The 19,731-nt window shown below is 41.6% G+C and overlaps 1 protein-coding gene and 1 long non-coding RNA gene across 2 annotated transcripts in view; one reads left to right on the top strand and one right to left on the bottom strand.

The window, feature by feature from the left end:
• LOC108426672 overlaps positions 1-19,731 on the bottom strand; it is a 44,646-nt gene that overhangs the window by 527 nt on the left and 24,388 nt on the right. The gene's annotated exons all lie outside the window — the stretch shown is intronic.
• Positions 1-19,731, top strand: part of antxr1a (ANTXR cell adhesion molecule 1a) — a 52,424-nt gene that overhangs the window by 18,893 nt on the left and 13,800 nt on the right. Inside the window, exons 9-15 of the mRNA XM_017696330.2 lie at positions 1,687-1,747; positions 2,614-2,712; positions 6,952-7,021; positions 7,258-7,336; positions 7,944-8,039; positions 14,283-14,324; positions 18,795-18,890. Of these exons, the coding sequence (XP_017551819.1) occupies positions 1,687-1,747; positions 2,614-2,712; positions 6,952-7,021; positions 7,258-7,336; positions 7,944-8,039; positions 14,283-14,324; positions 18,795-18,890 (543 nt within the window). The remainder of the gene's footprint in view (positions 1-1,686; positions 1,748-2,613; positions 2,713-6,951; positions 7,022-7,257; positions 7,337-7,943; positions 8,040-14,282; positions 14,325-18,794; positions 18,891-19,731) is intronic.

Here is a 19,731-nt window from a genome sequence, read left to right as displayed (position 1 = left end):
AGTGAAATACAAATGTTACATTCTTACTCACTGCACAACTACAGCAGTATAAGTTGAAATGACCTTAGTGAGTCAACTACTGCTACCTTAACTCCATCAGGGGTCTTTAGCATCAACTATCTTTGAGCCAGGTTTATTACAAACAAAAATTAGGGCTGTAGTTGATATACGCCGATTAGGCATAACATTACCATCTCTTTGATTCTACGCTCATTTTATCAGCTCCATTTACTATATAGGTTAGCCCCCTTTTTTCCCCGCTTCTTCAGTAGTCAGGACACCCATGGACACTCATAGAGCAGGTACTATTTGGGTGGTGGAGCACTGCAGTAACACTGATGTGGTGGTGGTGTGTTAGTAGGTCAGACACAGCAGTGCTGCTGGAGTTTTTAAACACCTCAGTGTCACTGCTGGACTGAGAATAGTCCACCAACCAAAAATTATCCAGCCAACAGTGTCCTGTGACCACTGATGAAGGACTAGAGGATGACCAACACAAACTGTGCAGCAGCAGATGAGCTATCGTCTCTGACTTTACATCTATAAGGTGGACTGACAAGGTAGGTGCATTTAATAGAGTGGACAGTGAGTGGACACAGCGCTTAAAATCTCCAGCAGCACTGCTGTATCTGATCCACTCGTACCAGCACAACACACACTAACACACCACCACCACGTCAGTGTTACTGCAGTGCTGAGAATGATCCACCACCCAAATAGTACCTGCTCTGTGAGGGTCCATGGGGGTCCTGACCACTGAAGAACAGGGTAAAAGGGGCCTAACAAAGTATCAGAGAAACAGATGGACTACAGTCTGTAACTGTAGAACTACAAAGTGCAGCTATACAGTAAGTGGAGCTGATAAAATGGACAATGAGCGTAGAAACAAGGAGGAGGTCATAATGCAATGCCTGATCGGTGTATGTCCTAAATTGCTTTCCGTGTACATACTTTTTCTATCACTGCATGGTCTTAATCTTTCAATCTGGAACCAAGAAACTGATTTTTTGGTTCTAAAATTGAAAAAAAAAATCTGGAATGAGCTGCTGAATGAAAGACAAAAGAAGCACAGAAGAAATCATAAAGAACAGCAAATGGGAATATTCGGTCAGTCACGGCCAAGGATGCCGGAGTCAAATCAAGAAGAGAGCATGTTCACTCTATCCTATTTTTTACATTCAAAGGTATATATTTACCAGTTCATCTAACATTAATGTCTAAACGCTGGGGCCGAATTAAAAGAGACCTTTTTTGGTCAGGGACTTGTCTGGTCGGGTCAGTAGTTGCCTGTTCCTCGAGCAAAAGCTGAGGTCGCAGCAGCCGGACAGCATCTGTTGCCAATTAACCGCATGCTGAAAGCTCCTGGCTGGAGCCCAAGAGAATGAGACAGAGGGCTGTAAATCAGCAGGGTCTTCAGGCACTGAGTGCACACTTCACTGGACTACAGGAGGAAGCGTGAAGGAAACTATACATAAAGAACAAAAGAACCTCAAATCCATTCCTAGGTCGCTGTTCAAACAATGGCATATGTGACCTGTGGGTCACTCTTTGTTGCAATATGCTGGCAGGGAAGCCTTGACAGCATGGTGAAGGGTCAGACAGTGAGAATTCCTGAACTCTTGCCTAAACATGTTTGCTGTGGTACGAATATTTAAAATGATGCCAACTCCACTCTGTTTCCATTAGATCCTAAGGAGATCTTGCATAGAGATCCTTGCAGCAGAACCTTCCAGTATCTGTGCTGGAGGTGAGTATTTTATGAATCCCTGTGCCCAACCCCCCTTCATCCGGCTAAACTGTAGACAGTGGGGGACAACCTCTAACTCAAGCTGGGATGAGTCACTGTTCTTTCACTGAAAGCATAAATAAGAGCACTGAAACGTCCTGTTTGACCCTTGTTTTGCTAGCTGGCACAGATGATGAGTACTGAGTAAGTTTATAGGATCAGCTCTTAAAGTTGTGCAGTAAAGAGTGACCCTCATGAAGTTGTTTTCTCATGTTGGAAGGACTGGTCAAATGATCAAAACAACCCTGAAAGACCTTGATCTTGAGATTTATACTAAGGCTTTAAGTCACATCTCAGACGGAACATATTGGAGAGGCCCTGAAATTATCTGAAGGTACAATTGGAAGGGACTTGATTTAAAGGCAAAGTTAAGATATCAGAGTTCATATCTACAGCAGAGCTCTCCTTGTAGCCTTTGGTAAACTCATCCAAAAACAACTTGACCTTCTGACTCAATTTCCTCAAATAGATCTGCTTAGTCAGCAGAAAGTAGAGCAGCAACTATGGCTATTGGTTTTGTGCTGTCTGGCTTCGAGTGCCTTGGATTTGTTACATTATTTTGAGTGAAGCTACGAACCTCGTTCACCGCAATATGCCTTTCAAAGTCTGGTGAAGAGGTTCTTTTTTAAGAAAGAAACCTCTATGGTCAGAACAGTGACGTTTCCCAGTTTTAGTGGATTCTGAACTTGTAGAACAATGCTGGAAAATCTCTGTACAGTTGCTTTTAACAAATAGACTGTTTGGTTTGCTACTTCATCTTTTGCCTAGTGGAAGTGATTGAAAGTCAAATTCCTTACTGATTTAGCAAGCATCTCCTTCTTCTACAGAGTCGTTCCAAGTTGTCGTGAGAGGGAATGGGTTCCTCCATGCCAGGAATGTGGATAAGGTCCTGTGCAGCTTCAGAATTAATGACACTCTCACCAGGAGTAAGTAAGCTCTGTAACACGTACAGTGTACTTCCGGAGTAAAAAAACTTGCGGTATGCTAACGACTCTCTGAGGCAATGTAAAATCTACAAAGATTCTGTGAAAAACGTACCAGAGTAGGCTACATGTTATCTAGCCTTAAGTCTGTACTGTTCAAACAACCACACAGTCATTTGGCTATGATTGAAAACATTTTATTTTTTGATGGCTAAAACAGAGAAAGTGAGCATGTGGCTAAAAGGGATTCATTGAACGGAATTGATAACCAGCATCATCGGATGACTTTGTGTTGAATGCCAAGAAAGGTGCAAGGAAACTTAACTCTCTTCTGGAGTTACTATGGGCCTGGTAGCTTTGATCTGCTCCTATAAATGTATGATTATGCATCACTCTCTGTCCAAGTGCTAGTTTTCAGAATATAGGATATCTTTAGCTCTGCTCAGATGAGTGCCAACCTTATTTTTCTTCTGATAATGGCATTTGGAGTTTTTAAAGGGCACATTTGGGCTTTTATAGAGTGGATCTGTGCCAGCTCTGAGAGATATAAGGGAAAATTAGCAGAAAGTAGCAGTGGCCTTCAGGCAAAACCAAGCTCTGCCCCATGCAGTTTAATCTGGAGGCCCTGCTTCTAAACACAGGGCACCTCCTGAGAACCATGCAACCCACAGCACAGTGAGGGCTGTGTTATTAGAGGTAAACAGAAGGAAGAAGATGAAATGCTCAGCGTTTATCCTCGAGCGTGAACCCTGGAAAAAGAAATATATACAGTGCTCATTCTCTATCTGTCCCATTTGTAGCACATGATAATTTACCATGGACGATGCGTCCGAGGTGTTTCCCTGTATGTAGTTAATAGAATGAAGAACTATTCAAATACAAAATACACTTGTCAAGCAAATTGCCAGATGCCAGAGTATCTAAATTATTTACAGTGGCAACTGACTATGCAGTACAGATGCAGCAGATAGGCTGCCAAACACTGGGTTATTTAATCACCTTTAATCACCTAGGCTGGAAGTAGTGCTGGGCGATATGACCTTAAAACAGGATCACGATTAATTCAATATTTTACCTCGATTACAATTAATGAATGATTATTTTGTTTTTTTTGCCTTCATGGTTCATGGAAAAGGTTTGTACTGTAAATATGCTCTCCATATCTTAATGTAAATCTTCTCAACAGCCACATGGATATTCATGCGGTATTTACGTCAATCCAACTCAACGTTTGTCATAATGTCATGCTGCTGAGACCTAATAAACATTTGGGGTGATATTTCTGTGCAAAAATTTAGAGACTTTTGAAAGAAATGGCCGAACGCAGCCGCAGGAGAGTGAGGCTGCTGTGTAGAAGAACAGTTAAAAGTCTGAAATCAAAGTTTAAAGAACACATTCTGGATAATGAGCCCAGCTGTCAGTCACCGAAGCTTCATGGTGGCTCCTGTGATGCTGGCGAAGATTAAATTGAAAGCTTTGGGAGTGACTGGCGTTCATTCATAGTCATGATTGTTTACCTCTGGATGTGCCAGTGTGTGAAGCATAGTTCTTTTGCACATTATTACATCTGCATCTTCCACTTTGTATGTTCACACCTCATCATAAAAAGAGAACAATAGTGTCTAACAAACAGTATAGGCACACTACCAACTTTAAATCAAGTTGATTTGAGGAGGTAAATGTATGTCTACTTATGTTATGATCTAATAATGTACAATACTTTTACTACAGTACGGGTTCATGCTTCTCCACCCACCACTGACTGTCTCACACCACTATGCTTTGATGTCTAATGGGATGAGATTGCATTGGGTATTTCACATGCACTGAGAGCAATATGCCTTGGAGCAGGTATCAAATGTGCTGAACAATTGTAATTCCATTAAAACCGGACCTTTCAACTTCAAAGCCTGGTCATCTGCCTTCAATCTCACTGTACTGCATTACTAACTGGCACCAGCTTTGGCGCCAGCTCTTTCGTCTTCCCCCTCTTTTGTATAAAAGCAGCTCACTTTTGATGAGACACCACGTTAATTGTTTGTGTCCAATTAAAGACCAAAAACTCCAGGAAGCAAAAAAGAACAGGCCTGACATGGAAGCAATTTACAGAAAAAAAAACAAGGAAATGCCTTTTCTCAGCCTCCTTCCAGTCACCCTCTAGCCAGACCGCCCCTGCTTTCCCATCCTCCAAACCTGTTCTCAGAACCACAGAGAACTTACTTTGTACAGGGGCAGATTGGTTGTTTACACTTTATCACTGTAAACACTGAAGGGGGTCTTTGCAAATAAAAGATAATGACACTCATGCACATCCTATGTAGTTCCAAACAAAGTAGGCCATACTTGACTAGCTGAGACCCATAGTATCCCTACCTCCGGCAGTATCTGCAGATTTGGTCCTTGCCTTCTCCCGCCAATCTTAATAGCCGCAACTTTTAGGATTAAAGGGCCTCAATGAAAAGGAACCATGTTGCTGTAGGTGTTAATCAGCCAAATGAAAAGCAAAGTTATCTAGCACATAAATGCTAACTGGATATTACCACATACCACCCTCTCTTAGTGACAGATGTAAGTTGGAAGTCCACCTCAAATGATGAAACACCCAACTAACCCTGAACACGCTACCACAGGTAAACTTAACAAGAATTCTATGTGAGTCTCTGCACTGCCAGAAGTACAGCTGCCACCTTAGCCCTGTAAAATTCCTGGACACTCAATCAGTGACTTGCATTTTTACGAAATTCAGCGGATACAGATGTCAGATCAGCAACAGAATGTCATCTTCTCAGTTGAAGTGCTGCTTAGTGTCTAAAAATGTCACCAGTAGTGCACTTTTCCACAACAAATTTCCCCACATAGAGGATAACCTGACACAATCCATTCATGCAGATGGTTTGACTTGGCTTCCTGGATCCTGGTTGTGTCCAGGAATGAAAATAACCAAAATCCTGGACAATCCAGGAGAGGTGGTAAACCTGCTTTGTGGCAGCAAACCAGATTACCATGGTAATCAGGAGTTCTGTTCAGGAAGCGATGAACACCGTACAAAGTCGTTCAGGCCAAAAAGATGTAGTTTACCTCAAAATGTTGTTTTTGTACTGCCAACTTTGCAATATGGCACCAATAGTTCTGTTATTGTATAGGTTAGTTTGTGAAAAGAATAGTGAGGCTCGGTAAAACTGTCAATGACCATCAATTTGGTGCGCACCGAATTATACAACGTGTACTGCCAGCTTTACTGGCAATCTTAGCACCAATAGCTCTGTTGTTGTATATATCAGTTTGTGAGAGAAGTGAAGCTCAGTAAAACTGAGATGAATGTGGTGGCACTGAATTACAGTATACTGCGGAATGCAGCTCACATAAAAACTTTATGTTCCACAAATAACAACAGCTTACATAATTTCACACACTAATAACCTCAGACACCCACTCAGACAACTGTGATAAAACTTGCATTGTCAGTGATTGTGAGTAATCTATTTACCAAGCACTAAACCCAAAGCACATGTCTTTAGTTAAGAGAAAAACAGGCCATTCTGTCCCATGCTATGGGTAAACAATCCAGTGAAACACACAGACCTACTACAAGGCAGTATGCTGATTCTTCTGGCACCGCTTCAATAGCAGGATGACCTCTCTAGGGTCTTAGCTTGATCCTATTCCAATGGATAAAGGAAAAAACAGACTATCATTTGCACAAGACTGCCCTTTGGGAGCTGCTCCTCACACCCAGATCCACCACCATCTCCATTCTGATCCGGTCGAGATGTGATAAATTCTAGAATCTGATATGTCAGTGGGTTTGTCTTGGCCCAAGCGATCATTCGGCTCTCTTGGGCATGGAGTCTCCTAATGCCTTATAGTTCCAACTCTCCTCTCCGCCCTGGACCTCCTCATCCAGGCTGATGTTTTAGAGATGCAGGCAGGCAATGTGTCGGTTTCCTCAGAGCTGTGGTATGTTACACTCTGGCCAGAGCAAACAGTCAAGCCTTGGGCTATGAAAGTGAAGGAATCAGTTTTCCATCATGGATGTTAAGTGGAATATCTATTTCCTTTTCAAGAACAATAACAACAGCAGCAGCCGCCATTTTTGGGCAACCAGCTTCTTAGATCTTGGTTTTATCATGGAATCAGTCTCATCAAGTCCAATGCTTTGAAGTGAGCTCTTTGCTTTGTATAAAAGGTCTTATTAGGTTGGAGCTCTAAGCATATACCATCTCCTCTACTGTGTTTTTCCAGTGGTGAAGCCATTGGTAGTGGAGGACACATACCTGCTATGTCCTGCACCAGTACTTCGAGAAGAGGGAACGTAAGTTGCATTGCTCAGTAAGGATTCTGTGTTGATGTGCCCTAAAAGAACCACTTTTGGGGGTGTGAAGAACCGTTTTTTAACTTCTATACAAGTCAGTTTTATATAAAATTATATAAAAGTCAGTGTTTTTTCTAGAATCTGACATCCAAACCATTTGGAAGAACCTTTATTTTTCAAAGAATAAGATAGAGGTGATATCATCAGTTTACCATCATGTTAATGTTTTGCCGTAGGGCGGCTTCCCTTTACGTGAGCATGAATGAAGGCCTTAGTTTCATCTCCAGCTCTGTGACCATCACCACCGTGGGCTGTGTAAGTACTTTTCCAAATGTGCCGTTTTTTTTGAAAGAATGTGGCAATGAAACCATCTTGTCAACAAAATGACATTTACAATTTGTTTTGACATTTACAACAGTTTGGCAATGTCCTCACTGCATGCCTAAGAGGAGATCTTGATCTGTTGAGCTTCCAAGCCTGAAGAAAGCAAATAAACAGATAAATGGACCGCTGGTATTTTTAAAACTTATAAATTAGTGCCAGTTATAGATCTTTGGAGAAACACAATAGTTTCTTACCTGCCAGTTTGAGATGGGTTCCCCACAAGCACATGGCATTGTACTCTACTGTTGTGACTCCTTGCAGTTCTACTTGGCCCCTGGTTGAACCACCATCCCCTCCAGCCATTACGAATCATCTGTTATTTCAAAGCTAGCAAGCTCTTCAGATGAATCTTTATATTATTTTATTCTGGCCAAAACAGTAATAATCCCTGTTCATGATGAATTGGCCATTTCAAATTGGTAAAAAGCTTGGAATTCTAAAAATTTCCATTTTGGACATGCAAGGTTTTGTTACAGCAGCTACATATTGTTTACTGCAACTCTGTTTTTCAACAGTCATCTGTCATTTGTCTTTACAGTCAGATGGTACTATCCTGGCCATAGCTCTGCTAATTCTGATGCTCCTGTTGATGTTGGCCCTTCTGTGGTGGTTCTGGCCTCTGTGCTGCACAGTGGTAAGACCATTCTCCAAATGCAGTCTTGGTGTTGAAATGCTAACACAGGGAGACTGAACATTGTGGAAAGGCAATTTACATGTCATAGCCGTTGTAATATCCAATTATCTAGACTGTCATTTAATTTAACGCACCAAGGATCACTCAAAGTAGCAAGCTGTTTTGGTGTAAAGGTTATTAGCTGGAGTTCAGGAAATTACTCCACTACACACAATTTAACCACAGATATATTGACTCTGACTTATTGATGTCTGGAATGAGGTCTGTTAAGATGACTGTCTAATAAATCTGCATTAACAGCATTTAATCTCAATATGTCAAAGTGCATTTTTATCTCAGTTGTTGAGGCCTACCGTGCATGGAATGCATATTACCTACCTCAGAGTTGAACCTTGAATATTTATCAACAGGCAATAGTCTTTTAAACATTTCAAATCATTTTTAAACATTATTACCAATGTCCCATCCTGAAAAACAGACCTAAGAAAGCTTAAAATATAGTGGGGAGAGGTTAGAAAATAGGCTCAGCTCCCCAACACTTAACTAAGTCTCGGACACACACAAGAATCTGAACTGAAAATGTTATTCAGAACGCCAGACTCATTTAAAATCAATCTTGCATTGATCAGAGCTGTCTTCATCTCATTTGCCAAAGATGGCCTGCACTTTTCAAACTGGACCAACTAATATTTACTGTATGCCAAGATGGCCACAGCTATAAGAATGTTATCATTTATACACTGACTGGCTAAAAGCTCTTTAATGTGTACACTTCTGTGCCATAGTTTTTATATGTCTGCTGCAACATGATAGCAATGAGCCTTTCAGAACAGAATATAGTCACCAAGCTTGTTGTTTTTTTCACAGCATTACATATTTAAAAGTTATTCAGCTGCTTTCTTTTAAGCATTGAGTAGCTTGCAAATGAGATATTGCATGTTTGCCACTTTGCTTCATGCAGGTCTCCTTTTCATTGTGGTTTTGTTTCATTTTGATCATCACCTGCACAATCCAATTCAGCCCTCGAAATTATTTTGATTTTCAGTTCATATTAGTCCGTTTCATAATAAGCCACACTACAATCCCCAGCATGCACTGCAACATGACACCCTTTCCAACATCTATGGTACAGCAGTTTTCTACTCGATTTAACATGTCATATCACCAAACACACTAGCTATGTTTCAGCTGCCTTTCAACCAACATAAACACTCAGCAGCTCAGCTCAGTGAATGAAAAAATACCAGGTGTCTAGAGGGACACAGGTAGGAATACAACACCTGCATCCTGGGGACATTTAAAGAGATTTAATGGGTATCTGCATATATTGTAGCCTAAATGCTTCAAGAATTTACATGTAATATTTGAAGGTTTATTACAAGTGGCTATATTTTGCTGTTAACGTTTTGGCATATCAACATATAAATGATCTCTGGCCCACAAATTTGTTGAGACTTTTAAATATGGCCCTTTTAGTGGCTGAGTTTGACACCTCTGCAGAAAAACAATGGTCAATGGTTGGTCATTTCATGCTGTTAGTGGCCTGTTCCTGACTAAGTAGTCCGTTCTTGGCCACAATAAGTGACAAACCCTACCAGATTCTCTGATCATAGGCAAAAGTCTAAATCACAACAACAATATGTTGGTTGCAGAAACAGTTTTGCCTAAATTCGTTAGAAAATACATAGTTCATAGGTGTAGATGTTGTAAAGCAGCCCCAGAATCTGGATCATCTCAGAGTTATCTTTTAAGGAAAACATACTTTAGGCATAATAAACACAGGAGATGTCCTATGAGGAAAGGCATGCCTCAGCATTCAAAGGAGGTCAGCTGGTCATGTGCATATATTGGATTTGAATCATCTCAGCTCCCAGATGCTTCTCTGATTTATTCCATGTTTGTTTTGTCTTATCATGGCAAAAGGTCGACTGCCCGTAGCCAGAGCTCTTATGGGTTGCATGCAGCCTGTTGAAGTCATATGGGACTGAGTTTCACCCCTATTTGCCATTTAGCAGGTTGTTAAAACCCTAAAGAGTCTGTTAGTCCCATGCAGGGGCTAGTATGTAAATTTACTGCTCCTGAGAGTGACCGTTGAACCCCTTAGCACCTTTGACTTTTCAAGGTGCTCAAAGTGAGAAGAGAACGGGGATCTGATTTTGCAATTCAGAAGCACAAAGAAAACAAAACGTCTACCTTCTGATGTCTCCTCTGTGCACACGGTCCAGAGGGAATTGTGCAACTGAAAAGGCTTGTAAATTAGTCACTGGCAGGAACAAAACAAGAAAAACTGTCCCACTTCATGTTGATTCCCTAGCTTATTTGCAAATGCGCGAATTGCTAATAAACTGTGGTGAACTAGGATTTTTAATAAGGTTTGGATGAGTGACTGATAAGGTACAGGTTCATTTGAATTTGTTAGTTCAATGCCAATTAAAAACAAACTGAGCATGGACCATCAAAAGGATGAGCGGCCAAAATAAATAAACTTATTCTGAATAGCTAAGGATGGTCAAAGAATGTTAGAGATGGAGCTGCTGGGCAGAAGGAGAACAGGTAGACCTCAGAGAAGGTTTATGGATGTAGTGAAGGTGGACATGGAGATGGTTGGTGTAAAAGTAGAGGAGGCAGGGGATAGGGCAAGATGGAGGCAGATGATCCGCTGTGGCCACCCCTAAAGGGAGCAGCCGAAAGAAGAAGAAGAAGATTCTGAATAGCTAAGGAAAGGGCTGTATTCTTTGTGGGTACTTGTGGAATGAGACCCACTAGTTCCAGTAGATCCACTACCTTGAGCTCTTACTCTGGATCTTCATCAAATTCAGCCATCCAACAGCTCTGAGTGAGGTCACACTTGAGGGATTATACAAGACTGGAATGTGTGTCTGGAAAGATAAGATGAGGATAGAAATTGTTCCCACCCATATTAGAACAGCCTGGAAATTAGTACTGGGGTAAGAGTGGAGTAAAGTTCACACAAGGCCAAGGAGGCAATAAGCCAGATATCCACTTGCCAAAGCTGTTTCCAAACCAGCAAAACACATTCCATGTTCCACGGTGATCAGATTCTGTGGAGAACAGTGTCGGCCGTCTCCACGCTGCATTTGCACAAGCTCACCCTACTTAATCAGAGTAGCCTTTCCTAAGCTCACTTCGTGACTCAGAGGTTGTATAAAAGTTTACCCGAACTTGGGTCCCATTCAACTCTTTGGGGCAAACAGATTTCCTTTTAAAATGAATGTTTTTACAAGCACTGAAACTGAAAGTGGAAAAAGACTTGTCTATTTTAACAAGGTAGCTCTGTTTTTCCACTGCTAGAATTCTCCCCATCAGTTTCACTGAGGCTGGATAGCACAGGATTTCTGTTTGGGAAAGCTGCTTACGGTTACTATGGGAAAGCGTTCTGTTTTAGCATGTTTTAGCATTTGGACTGACTGGAAGAAAGAGTCCAGCTTCACATTCACGCATATTTATTTGACCGGCAAGTCCCTGGTTGGCTCAGATACCTAACAGAACCTTACAGAACGTTATTACTGAATCCAACAGTCTGCATGGATCTTTCATGCACTAATTTTATTTGCACTTTGCAGTGTTTTTCAGCAAAAAGATCTCGAACGTGCAAATCCAATCAGAATGTGTGGGAGGAACTGCAAGGCAGTATGTTGGTCTGCACTCAATTAAATGATATTCTTGATTTAGTGCTTCAGTTGTCTGAGCATAACCAGAGAAACCAGATCTAGCTGACTACAACTTATATTATTCATTTCAACCTAGTATCAGTTTTACCACATAGGTGTGGTCAGGCATCAGCCCCCCAGCCTAAAACACCACCACTAAATCAATTACCACCAACGAATGCACACAGTGCATATGTATGCAACATAGATATAAAAGATATAAAATAATTCATTAATTGTTGTCACAGACTTCTGTTTGACTTGCTTTAGTTTGACCCTTTCATGGTAATACTGGGCTTTAGGGTGTACCAATACGCCACAAATAGGTACATACAAACAGTCAAAATCACACTAAAGACATTTAGCTGAATGTCTAAAGACCTGCTTTTGTGCAGTCATGGGCTGTAGGTTAGGGAACCAGCCTTGTGAAAACAAGGTCACTGGTTTGATCACCAGAGCTGACAATACATGACTGAGGTGCCCTTGAGCAAAGCACCTATCCCCCAACTGCTCCCTGGGTGCTGTGGATAGGGCTGCCCACCGCTCCAGGCAAGTGTGCTCACTGCCCCCTAAGTGTGTGTGCTCACTAGTGTGTATGTGGCGTTTCACTTAACTTTCTTAATTTTCTTTTTTGGGGGAATTTTTTTCCATTCTCTCCGCAATTTAGTTGTATTGAATTCCGACCCTATCACACAATTCCACCAGTGCTTAGAAAGGTAAAGGCAAACACAAGCTTCCTCCAAGCTTCCAGCCACTGCATTTCAAACCGCTAATACGTCAGTGGACAGCCTGAGCAGGCTTGAAGGAGAATGCTAAATGCCAGTTCTGTTACATAAACTGGTGAGGCCAGTTGTGTTCTCTTGGACTTTACTGTCAACGCTTAGACACTTTCACCGCTTGGGAGCCCCTCCATAGCCCGCTTTTCTGAACGAAGTCAGATGTTTGTCACATTTCAATAGAAAAATGCCTCTCACTTTATGTTGCATATCTTATTGTGGGAATCTGCTCCAAGAACCTTACATTACATTAAATCGTTGCAGAATTGAACCAAAAAGGACATCAAGAAAAGTTTAAGTGTTGTTCTCCCCAATTTAGTTGTCTCCAATTCCACTTGCTAGTTAGGCCTCCCCCAGTCACACGATGCTATCAAGACTAACAGGGTGAAGGGTAACGCAGGCTTCCTCCGAGACCTGTGAAGCGTCACAGCATCTTTTCAAACTGCCGCTCATGCAACGTCATTGGACAGGGATGGAACTTGCAATCTCAAGTGTAGCGTGTAGATGGTTGCGCCACTCTGGAGCCAATTTTTCAGTTTTTGACATAGTTTGAAAATGCCTGTTGCCCTGTGTGTGTAAATTTCATGACGAATGGACCAAAAAAAACTTTGAAAAAATTCAGGTTCTTTTGACTTACATTGAAAGTAAAGTATATTTTTTGCTTCTCCTGTAAAGTTAACATTTTATTGACAGCAGTGATCAAATAATATGCCTGGATTGTTCACTGATCACTGTGAACCCCCCCCCCACCCCGACTTTTCTGTGTTCCAGTTTGAATTTCTATAATAAATGACACTATTGCAGAGCACTGACAGCACAGGCCCCTTGAATCACTGAACCTCTGAGCCCTGAAAAACCCTACAGCTTATTATTAGACATATAGCTTTTGTTGGCCGAGAGAGAGAAAGAGAGAGACAGAGAGACAGAGAGAGAGAGAGACAGAGAGACAGAGAGAGAGAGACAGAGAGACAGAGAGAGAGAGACAGAGAGAGAGACAGAGAGACAGAGAGAGAGAGACAGAGAGAGAGACAGAGAGACAGAGAGAGAGAGAGAGAGAGAGAGACAGAGAGACAGAGAGAGAGAGAGAGAGAGAGAGAGAGAGAGAGAGACAGAGAGACAGAGAGAGAGAGAGAGAGAGAGAGAGGGAGAGACAGAGAGAGAGAGACAGAGAGACAGAGAGAGAGAGAGAGAGACAGAGAGAGAGACAGAGACAGAGACAGAGAGAGAGAGAGAGAGAGAGAGAGAGAGAGAGAGAGAGACACAGAGAGAGAGAGAGACAGAGTCTATATCACTGTGACATGTTTTTGAGTTTTTCTCCGTTTCTCTGAACGGCCCCTCACACGTCATTCTCAGAAACTTTCCAGCGCGCCAAAAACCAAAAAACAAAAACAAAGCGGATGGACAGGAGGCATGTGAGTCCTCACGAGGTGCTTGCGTGCAGAGAAGTGTAATCACTTCCTCCTCACCCCCCCCCATCCTTCTCCAGCAGCCCACTTTCCAGGTTTAGCAGATCTGGCAAGCAGATTTCTAGGTCATTTTAGCGTGCTTGTAAATAGTGTGCAAAAAAAAAAAGGAAGAAGGGATGAAAGCAATTTTTCTGACCATGTGTTTCTGTGTAATCTGCCTTTCTGGCACACATTGAATGCATTACTTGGGCCTTTGACATGTTGGTGAAAGAGGGGAGAAAAAAGTGTTTGGGCTCTGGAGAGCATGTGGCATGCCATACCAGCATTAGAGGACTCACATGAGGCCATTAATTCTCACCTGTTCCTTCCATTTTCTGTCTCTCTCTCTAGATCATCCATGAGCCCCCGCCACCACCGGAGGAGGAAAGTTCGGTAAGACTGTTTTCTCTTCCTCTATTTTTTTTTTTTTGGGACAAATCAGACTCATATGTTTGTTTTTAACAGGAAAACATTATGTAACAAAACACAAAACATAAATCTCCTACAATACACCGCAATAAAATAAATCATACACAATAAACACAATCATACAAAATAAATCATTTTTTCCTGCATGCACTTTATTACTATATAGAATCATCCATCCATCCATCCAGCCATCCATCCATTTTCTAAGCCGCTTCTCCGTCAGGGTCGCGGGGGGGTGCTGGAGCCTATCCCAGCAGACTTCGGGCGGAAGGCAGGATACACCCTGGACGGGCCGCCAGTCCATCGCAGGGCAGACAGACAGACACAGACAGTCACTCACACCTAGGGGCAATTTAGCATATCCAATTGGCCTGACTGCATGTCTTGGGACTGTGGGAGGAAACCGGAGAACCCGGAGGAAACCCACACAGACACGGGGAGAACATGCAAACTCCACACAGAGAGGACCCCGGTAGCCCGGCCGGGGAATATATAGAATCAGTGTGGAAAATTAAAGTGCATGAGAAAAAAAAACAGGTAGTTGGACGTGAGCTCTCTATACAATCTTATTGTACGTTTTCTTGCCTCACTGTTAATGTGGTGCTACTATTTTACTGGTGCTTTTTGTCTTTGTTTCACAAAACTAAATATTTTGCCATACGTCATGCGTCATCAGCATTGTGATGGTGTATTTTTGTCATATCGCCCACTATCATAACAGAACCTCCAAAGTAGATCCCAAGAAGAAAAAGCTTTCAAGATTACAAAAACTACAAAAAGTGTTCATGTAGCATTTAACACAGTTAAAGGAGTCCTATGCCAGTAAATAAAGTGTTGACGTAAGCTCTGAAATTTAAAACTTGGAACAGATGTTGAGGGAAAAAAAGGGTCCAATTTTGCTTTTGCAAGGCCACACAACCAGAGAATACAAATATTTTCCACATAAGCTAATCCTGAGAGCGAGAGCGAGAGAGAGAGACGGTCACACTTAATTGGACACAAAAACATCTCAATTATTAAATCCAAAAACACTTGCCTCACTTGGCACGTCAATTCTGGGGAAATTTGATACAGTTTACTGTGAATTGAAATAGCAGTGAGCTTGAAACGCACTGCAGGTCCAGTTTCTGTTAAAACAATGAATGGAAACCTTTAGAATACGACTGAATGCTGCTGGAATCCATGACCACGTTGTATTATTGCACAATGCTGTTTCCAACTCAGTTCGCTCCTCACTGTTATACCCCCAGTAGCAAAACCTTCCCAAATGTCTGAAACGTTTTGCTGCTGGAGGCAGGGCTGAGTAATATGACGATATTTCATTCTTATTGTGATAAATTGTCACAATATGCTTTTAAGAGCTTACAGAACACTGACTAATTATGTTTCGCTACAAGAGATCAAAAGAAGTCCTGTTTAACTGGATTAAATGCAGTGCAGTTTGAAAAGCATGGAAGAAAAGTCACTGCAGTTGTGATGCAAATCATGCATCAAAATATTAAGATATGTTTTTGTACCCGCTCTTTGCTGGAGGTTAAAGAAGCAAAGCTCTGTAGACATTTGGAAACACTTCGCTAATTCCTCTTTTGTCACATTACAGTAACGTTATTCAGTGTCTGTGTTTACATGCAAAGATTTCTGCCAATCCAGCTGAATACATTCCGATTACAGATTCAGACGGAGGTGTCTCTTCTCAACAATCCGATGGAAATCTTCATTTACACGCTCACTACAAGTAATCCGATCCAAACTGACAAACATGCGTGGAGTCCCGCTTAGATTAAACATCGAACAAGTCCAGTCAGAGTGAGATGAGTTTCCAGTTGGCGCGATTGTGTTTTTAATTGCGTTAAAATGATGTCAGACAGAAAAACGTCCTTCACATGTCCTTATTAAAGAAGGCCGAGAGGAAGACGTCGTGTTCTGAGACACATAAGCTGGAGGTCCGTCCCACCGCCGTCTTTTACAGGTCAGAGCATAAACTTCGTCTCCTCTGCAAACCAGTTTCTGCTCCGCCATGATGACCATTATAAACGTTCACGATGACGCGACGCACGTGCTCAGAACGTACTTTCCGACTGGGAGTGTAATCGGATACATGGATACATGGATTATTCACAGGATTACCCACCTCATTCATTTGAACAGAAATTGTATTCCGAATGGCCTCAATCAGACTAAACTATTACGACTGAAGTGTTTACATGAACGTATTTCTATTTCAATCGAGCCATTAGTTGGATTATTAACAGATGATTAGGCTGCATGTAAAAGTGACTAGGGAGGACTACGCGAAACAGTGGACATTTGGAAGCTTTTCTGAACAGCACAGCACTTTTACATCGTTGCGCACCAGTTTATCGCCTGTTTACAATTACAGACCAGTCAATTTGCGAAATATATGAATGCTGCTTTCAATAAACACAGATCTGAAGGCGCACGCCTGATTGTGTCAGCAAGGGCCATATTTCAGTTTTTAAATGCATATTAACCAAATAATAAGTGATTGTTTTGCTCTACTGGGGCAAGTGATTTGTTTTCGTTGCAACAGGGTCCCACTTAAGTTTTCAGCATCTCTGTACAAAATTTATATGTGCTCCACAGTTCACTGGAAATAAATGACATTAGTGAACCATTTTCATATGCCATCATCTCTGGGGAAAGAGAAAAATGAGATTTATATGTAATTACAGGGAAACAAACTGAATCACGGCCTCAGAGTTTTTAGCCCTTCATTAGATCATGCGTTTATTGTTACTTCTGCAAATCTGTTATAGATTGTATGCTTACAAAGTGAACTAAGGCCTAAATACAATCTTTTGAAGATGATGTCATACTTTTTGCTATTCATTATACATGGTTTACTAGTTGGACACACAAGGACAGACAAGAGGAGTCTCTTTCCACAGTAAAACAGGACTCCCTAAATGCTGAATGGAACTGAGGACTTTAAAGACATTTTATAAAAAGGCTGGTCTATCCATAGCCTGTAGTAAACTCAGCGCCCCCCAGGATATCTTAAGCACCCTTTAACTTTTGAACTTTCAGCTACATTAACCTTTGAAAGCTGCAAAATGCTTCATCAGTTACATAGGAGCTTTAGGGAGCTTAGTTCTATACAACATATCCTCAGAACCCATTACAACCCATCCTTTACTAGTCTTAGCTCTACTGGGTCATGACAGATCGGTCTGGCTTTGCTCCAGATGTAATACTGGAGGACCTATTGGAAAGTCTGCTGTTACTATATTCCAAGATGGTTTTGGAGGAATAGATCAGCAAAAATTTGCCTTACCCCAAATGCAGTCAGTCTGCCAAGACACACTTCCCGCAAACTATTTCGAGTTGTTAAGTAATCTCAAATAGACTTGCTTGTGTGGTTTTCTGACGCTGTACGACAAACATAAAATAGACAAAAGCATCTAAACATATTCATGCAATGTCAGAAACCACATAAGCAATTTATTAAAAGATACACAATCCAATTTGTAAAACAAGTTTGTGATGATTTATATGTCCATCCTTTGCCGAAAACAAACAATGTGTGAAAATTTCATGATGATGGACCAATAGCAATGCTCTAAAATGACTTGGGATAACTTTACATTGACTTACATTAAAAGTGAACACAGTTTTTGCCCTCTTATCATTTTGAAGACACTTCTTTTTCTTTGGACAGCAGCGATATATAAAAAGACTAAGATTTATTTATGTGTGAGGTACACTGGCCTCATAGCTCCAGGGCAAAAGTGAACTTCAGGCAACACATCTTGGCTGATCCGACTATATTTGGGCTAAGAGAAAAACTACAAATGTTGTCTACAAGCAACTTAAAATCCAACCCCTTAAAATCCAAGTCTATCTTAAATTGAGTAACTACACAGAATACAATGCAAACTGGCTGAGCAATTCTCAGGTCACTGAATTGTGTAACAGACGCTCGGCTTTCAGGAAAGATGAAACAGATCTGAGTGTGTTTCTCCTTTAAAGAAGAGTTAATGATGTACAAGTGGGTGGTCAGGTGGAGCTGATGGGCCAACAGCAAGTTTAAAGCAAAAAGAAGAGGCAGCAATTTCGTCTGAAGGACGGAGGGCAGAGTTAAGTCTGTTAAACTCTAGAGCTGGAAAAAATGAAGTAATGACTTGGGCGAGTCATGTCGGACTAAGTTTACTGGTTCAGGGTGAGTGAAGGAGGGACAGCAAAAGGCTGCGTGGCTCTGGTCTCTGAAGAGGCCCAAAAATGAAAATGTCAAGAAGAAAGAGACACACCTCATTTTGGCAATGCACTGGGCCATCTGGAAGACTGGGCCAAAAACATGCTCTGAGCACCATAAAAACCTGGTTGAAAAGTTTCACTGTTCTTGCATGGTTATGCACAGACAATGAATAGCTTGTATTTCCAGTGATTACTCTCACACTTTCATTTCTTTATCAGGATGAGGAGGAAGATGGAGTTCCAAAGAAGAAGTGGCCTACAGTGGATGCTTCCTACTATGGAGGGCGAGGTGTTGGTGGCATTAAAAGGATGGAGGTAAGTCTCTATGACATTTTAATGCTGTGAAGTGGACCTGCACTGTAATATACACACAATATGCACAGAAGCTGGGGGAAGTGTCCAAAAGGTTGTCTGTTACATCAGTCTGTCACGCATTCGGCCGTCTCAGACGAAGAAATGGACTTCGTCTCCTAGAACGCCCTGTGAGATCACATGGCGGATCATGTGCCTTCGGACTCCATCTTAGAGAACTCAATCTCGCAAGAATCCATGGAAGATCACGCGTTTTCCCAACGGTCCTATCAGCAATCTCAGTCCCCAGATTACTGACTCACTACACCTGCACACATTAGTCTGTTTAGAGTATTTAAGCCCTGGCTTCAGATTAACACATTGCGAGGTACTGCTATGCGATCACTGAGTGTTTACATTCTGTCTTGTTTGCATTTCCTGTGTTTTGACCCTTTGCCACGTTTATCTCGTTTTCGACTCTTGTACTGTTGCTTGTTTGGACTGATCTGTGTATGACCTATTTGGATTGGACTCTGACTTTGATTTGCGTTTTGCCCCTTTTTGGATCCTCTCAATATCTGGTGATTAAACTCCCTTTCATCCGCAAGCATCTGGTACTCTGTCCTGCCATTACACAGTCATACTGTTTCTGTATTCAATGTCCATGAACAATTTTGTGAAAAATGAAATATACACAATTTTCCCCTTAACCCAAATGTAGTCACTTAGCCGAGATGTGTGGTGTCTGAAGTTTGCTTCTTTACATTTGCACAAGGCCCATGTAACTAACAAGCAATGGAATTTTATATCCACCACTTTTAATGCAAACTGCATGCCTAAATCATTACACACACTGTTCATTTTC

This window comes from Pygocentrus nattereri, chromosome 29 (genome assembly GCF_015220715.1).
Source record: "Pygocentrus nattereri isolate fPygNat1 chromosome 29, fPygNat1.pri, whole genome shotgun sequence".
Classification (NCBI taxonomy): domain Eukaryota; kingdom Metazoa; phylum Chordata; class Actinopteri; order Characiformes; family Serrasalmidae; genus Pygocentrus; species Pygocentrus nattereri.
Note: the sequence above shows the minus strand (reverse complement) of the source record. Positions and strands in the feature narration are given on the sequence as shown.